Source organism: Palaemon carinicauda, chromosome 5 (genome assembly GCF_036898095.1).
Source record: "Palaemon carinicauda isolate YSFRI2023 chromosome 5, ASM3689809v2, whole genome shotgun sequence".
NCBI classification, from domain to species: domain Eukaryota; kingdom Metazoa; phylum Arthropoda; class Malacostraca; order Decapoda; family Palaemonidae; genus Palaemon; species Palaemon carinicauda.
Genome location: NC_090729.1, coordinates 32,468,723 through 32,474,147, shown reverse-complemented (window position 1 = coordinate 32,474,147; position 5,425 = coordinate 32,468,723). Strand labels below are relative to the sequence as shown.

Genomic DNA, 5,425 nt, shown 5'->3' with positions numbered 1-5,425 from the left:
CAATTACGCCAGTTGCTATGAAAATATATACTATGCTTATTCTATAGACATAGGAGAGAAAGAGTGATGAAAAGCTGTGAACCGATGAAACAGAATTTCGAAAAGGTAGCATTTGCACTACTATAATATTCATTTTTAGATATATACAAAGACGTGTAGTATACAGAAATCCACTTTTGAAGGTATTTATGGACTAAGAAAAAGCCTTTGATAGTGTGCACCGGCCAATTTTCTGGAGAATCCTACGTTATCATAGAGTTCCTATTAGATATGTTAATTTGAGTAAGTCTGTTCATGACCATAGCAAGTGCAAAGTTAATGTTAATGGAGTCTTATCAAATGATTTTCCACTGAACAGAAGAGTAGTCCAATGAAATGTGTTATCATCTATGTTGTTTAACCTTTTCATGGATTTTGTAATGCGTAGAGCAGTCAGAGATGATGCAGAAAAATTAGACTGGAAAGGTTATAGGAAATTATCCGACTTGAAGTATACTGATGATGCTCGTACATTTTACCGGAACACAACAGGATTTGCAAACCTTGCTTACCAGAATGCATGGAATATCACACAAGGTTGGACTCTAGATAAATAAAAAAAAGACAGATGATGAGGATGGAATATGCATTGTAAGATGAATTATTGAAAGGAAGAAAATATTAATGAGTTAGATTAACTAGAATAACAATGGCTACGTTACGTTGATTTTAGAAATTAAATAACCTGAAATTAAATATAAAAATCAGACTATACAAAGGTAGTAAAGAACGTGTTAGGATAGGAAATTAAGTAAGCGATTGGTTTCCAGTAAGAGTGGGGCTGAAAGAGGGATATATGATGTCAACTTGGTTGTTCAACTTGGATGTTGATGGAGTGGTGAGAGAGGTGAATGCTCGAGTGCTTGGACGAGGATTGAAAATGATTGACAAGAATAATCATGAATGGGAGGCGAATCAGTTGTTGTTTGCGGATGATACTGTACTGATCACAGACTCGGAAGAGAAACTTGGCCGATTAGTAACAGAATTTGAAAGGGTATGTGAGAGAAGGAAGTTGAGGTTTAAAGTCGGTAAGAGTAATGTTATAAGATGTACGAGAAGGGAAGGTGGTGTGAAGCTTAATGTCATGTTGAATGGCCAGTTACTTGTGGAGGTGGATCAGTTTAAGTACTTGGGGTCTGTGTTTGCAGCAAATAGTGAAGTGGCAGCAGATTTACGACAGAGAGTGAATGAAGGATGCAAAGTGGTGGGTGCAGTAAAGGGAGTGATGGAGAATAGAGGTTTTGGTAAGAATGTAAAGAGAGTTTTATATGAGAAAGGGATTTTACTAACTGTGATGTATGGATCGTAGTTGTGGGGAATGAAAGTGACGGAGAGACAGAAATGGAACATATTTTAGATGAAGTGTCTGAGGAGTATGGCTGGTGTATCTCGAGTAGATAGGGTTAGGAACGAGGTAGTGAAGGTGAAAACGGGTGTAAGAAATGAGTTAGCAGCTAGACTGGATATGAATGTGTTGAGATGGTTTGGCCATGTTGAGGGAATGGAAAATGGCTGTCTGCTAACGAAGGTAATGAATACAAAAGTTTATGGGAGATGTACAAGAGGAAGGCCAAGGTTTGGGTGGATGGATGGAGTGAAGAAAGGTCTGGGTGATAGGGGGATAGATGTGAGAGAGGCAATAGAGCGTGCTGGATATATGATTGAATGGCGAGCGATTGTGATGCAGTTCCAGTAGGCCCTGCTGCTTCTTCCGGTCGCCTTGGATGACTGTGGAGGTAGCAGCAGTAGGGGATTCAGCATTATGAAGCTTAATCTGTGGTGGATAACGAGGGAGGGTTAGGATCTGGCCCCCTAGCAGTACCAGGCAAACTTGGTTGAGTCCCTTGTCAGGCTGAGAGAAGCGTAGAGTGGAAAGGTCCTTTTTTTTTTCATTTGTTTGATGTCAGCTAGCCCCCAAAATTAAGGGAAGTGCCTTGGTATATGTATGTATGATTATGATAATGATGATGATGATATATATATATATATATATATATATATATATATATATATATATATATATATATATATATATATATATATATATTGTGTGTGTGTGTGTGAGTATGTGTCCATTAGTCATTGTTATGATTTTGGTAATCTAATGGAAGCATTGGAGAATCACCCAGTATCATATTCTAAAAAAAACTATTACTTATCATATTTTTTAGAGTCTCAGTGAGCTAACCAGCATCTCTTGCTTATCCTTACTTGAGGATAGATTGTATAACGTCAGTCTATACTCTATAATGCATTTGGATACAGTGCAGTAATTAGACAGGATCTGTGCTTCTGCCATTCTTGTACAACTTTTAAAGGCCCCATTAGTTCTAATTTCGTCGGAAAAGTGTTTAAGTATTAAGTTTCTTTTTTATAGAAGCGACTATTGAAATTTATCGTGGAGTAGATGGGCATAAATGTCAAGATTCTATTTTAATATTAAATTGTAAAGATTTTGTCGGTAGGGAAGCCTGTTTCGTCCTAATTTTACGATAATTGGAATGAAAAAAATATCTTTCATTAAAGAGTAAGTTGAGTGCGCATTGTTACCTTCAAATATTGCATACGACGTAGATTATGCAAAACCTACTCATAAAATGTACTAAACAATAGCAAAACATTGAAATTAAAATGAAAGCCAGCAAGTATAAAATGAAACCATACCTAAGATTGAATCTAAATATTTTCAGAACTACTAAAAAGTCCAGCGAATACTCACGGCACACCAAAACTAGATGATATACATAACTCTTACGAAGTAGATGGAGTGGACTTTTCAAACTTCTATGCAGCCAGGGACAGATGGAGTTGACTCTTTTCAAATATAAAATATTAATATGTAGAAATACAACTACTGATGATGAATATGGTTTGAATCTTGTTTTCCTTCGTTAATATACTTTATCGTTGTGTGTAGTCACAAACTTTCAAAGCCTTAGAGGGTCTAGCTAAAGAATATCTCCAAACACAATCGGTGTTCAGTCCGACCTCTCTCTCCCGTCACCGTGGTCGGTCGGTTTATATTTTAGCCAAAACTTCTTGTTGCAACGGGCCTTTCCCTTTCGCTTTGTTGGCCCATAAGTAACCTGCAATATATAAAAGGTTGGTATATAAAATAAAAGGAAATTTGAAAGGTTTCTACATGTAGAGACAGATGTGAACAGAGATGGTGGTAGTGGGAAAGGGCCATCATGTCACGGATAGTGGTAGTTAGAAGGGGGGTGTAAGGCTCTTGAAAAGTAGAAAAAGGTTGCTGGTGGAGTTGTTTAACTCTTTACTCCCTAGGGTCCCTGCAGAGTATTTCAGTAGTAGAGTAGGTATGGAAGTATACAGAGGATGATATGTATAGGGCCTTACGGTGAGGGGATGAGATGGTTTGATAAGAATTCCACAGGTTTGTTACCACGGTGGAGGTAGTCTTGAAAGCAATTGTCTCTGTAACAATATATAGAGGGTCAGGATATTGCATAAAAGGAAATTGGAAAAGTTTCTATTTGTAGAGACAGATTTGAACAGAGTAAGGATGACGATGGTAGTGTGAGAGGTTCATCATGTCATGGATAGTGGTAGCTAGAAGGGGGGTTTAGGCCTTTGAAAAGTAGAAAATGGTTGCAGGTGGGGTGTCCAACCCTTTACTCCCTAGGGTCCTTGCGGAGTATTTCAGTAGTAGAATTGGTATGGAAGTATACAGAGGATGGTGAGTATAGGTCCTTACGGTGTGGGGATGAGGTGGTTTTATGGGAATTCCAGAGGTTGTTACCTTGGTGGAGGTAGTCTTGAAAGCAATTGTCTGTGTAACTCTAGGTCTTCGACTATTGTTCTTCGCAGTGGGGCAGCAGTCTGCCAGGCTTATATTGAGTTGATGTCCATTTGCAGGTCACACTTCAGCTATGTTGTCTCCCTACATTCTATTAGGTAGTACAGGAGGACCTATTGTGGTATGACGTCACAATGTTCACAAGTTATTTAGATATTATGCAAATTCTCCCAGTTTGCCATTTAACCAAACCTGAGCCTGTGTATGCATACAGCCTTCTCTCTTGTGGTGTATCTGTCAATAGGGGGAGGCTCTAGCTCTGTGGCCAATATGTACCATGTGGCAGAGGGAGAGCCATTCCCTATTCATTTGTGTAGCTCATTGATTTAATTTTCTTTGAACTGTGGTTTTATTTTGTTTTTAATTTGTTGCAGTGCAAGCTGCATGTGCACCTGTACACTTTCTATGTGCCTGGTGCTTTTGGCTAGCTCATCAGCCTTTTCATTCCCTGGTATCCCAATGTGGCTGGGTATACAGTTGAGAGTTACTGGTCTGTCTCTTTCATTATGCTGATATAGTAGTGTTTTGATATCAGCTAGCAGGGCCTTGTTTTCTTTATTCTTTTCCTTTTGCAAGACTTGAATTGAAGATCTAGAATCAGTTTGTATGACTACTGGTTCTTCTTAGTTTTCAATGGAGTATTGTAGTGCTTGCTTTTGTACCACCCGTGTGTCACACAGTCATACATAATAACGAAATTCCTATCTTTTGTATATATTATCTTCACTCGCTCCTCACAGTGACAGCATGAACCTGTGTGCCTATTTCTCATTGTTAACTGTTATCAGATCCAGTTACTGGATGGACAAGAAATAGCATGATATCTCTTCCATGCAGAATACTAAAGCTATTGGCCGCGGATTCACTGGATCCTTTGGCTTGGTGATCTGCTGTGTGTCTTGTTGCCTCCAATCTTGGGGCCTTGTGTGCTCAAGGTGTATCCTGTTCATTAACCTCGGGAATGCGGTTTCTCCTGCCGGCCCCATGTGTTTGATCATGGTGTAGGTTATCCTGTAGCATTGCCTTTAACTCCTCAATTGTGTATTGGGTGTCTGTTTCATCCTGTAGCTGGCGCCTGTTGCTCATGTAGCATTCTGGTTTCAGGGGAGAGATTAGCTGATTTTGTTCTGTTTGTGAAGGATGTCGCAATTCTTTCTGCCTCCTCTTGTGGGTGTGGGTGTATTGCAACTGGTTTCTTCCTTTTTCCAGCTACTCCGTGCAGCCATTTCCATAATTCTGTAAGTGTTGTATACTGTGATAAGTTTGTGCACCATTCCATACATTTTTTCTATTCTTATTTCATGGAGTCTTTGTTGTACATCATTTTTAACTGTTTGCAGTAGCTCTCTATTTTCTTCTGTGGTTCTTCTTGTTCAGATTCATATGACCCTATTGAGCCGTGTCTTAAGTTTCCTTACTTCTGGGCAGTAGTACCAGGAGTCCTCATATGCGTAGTTCCCTCTTACTGCCTTCAGTGGCATTGCCTTGTTAGCTGCGTTGTGAAACACATCAACTAGGTCTTTTCCTTGTTGATCTATGTCCTCAGGAGGATTGTAGTTTCCTGCC

The 5,425-nt window shown here is 39.2% G+C and overlaps 1 protein-coding gene across 1 annotated transcript; it reads left to right on the top strand.

Annotated features, from left to right (window-relative positions):
- The first annotated feature begins 838 nt into the window (after window positions 1-838).
- Window positions 839-3,986, top strand: LOC137640827 (uncharacterized). Its single transcript, XM_068373295.1, has 2 exons — window positions 839-1,286; window positions 3,919-3,986. The coding sequence occupies exons 1-2, from the start codon at window positions 839-841 to the stop codon at window positions 3,984-3,986; spliced, it is 516 nt and encodes a 171-aa protein (XP_068229396.1).
- Window positions 3,987-5,425: the final 1,439 nt, after the last annotated feature.

What these genes read in the sequence shown, in the direction of transcription:
- LOC137640827 (XM_068373295.1), top strand. Translation starts at nt 839, where the DNA reads ATGTCAACTTGGTTGTTCAACTTGGATGTTGATGGAGTGGTGAGAGAG. An exon ending in GATGGAGAATAGAGGTTTTG is followed by an intron (nt 1,287 to 3,918) that starts GTAAGAATGTAA and finishes GTCCATTTGCAG; the next exon opens with GTCACACTTCAGCTATGTTG.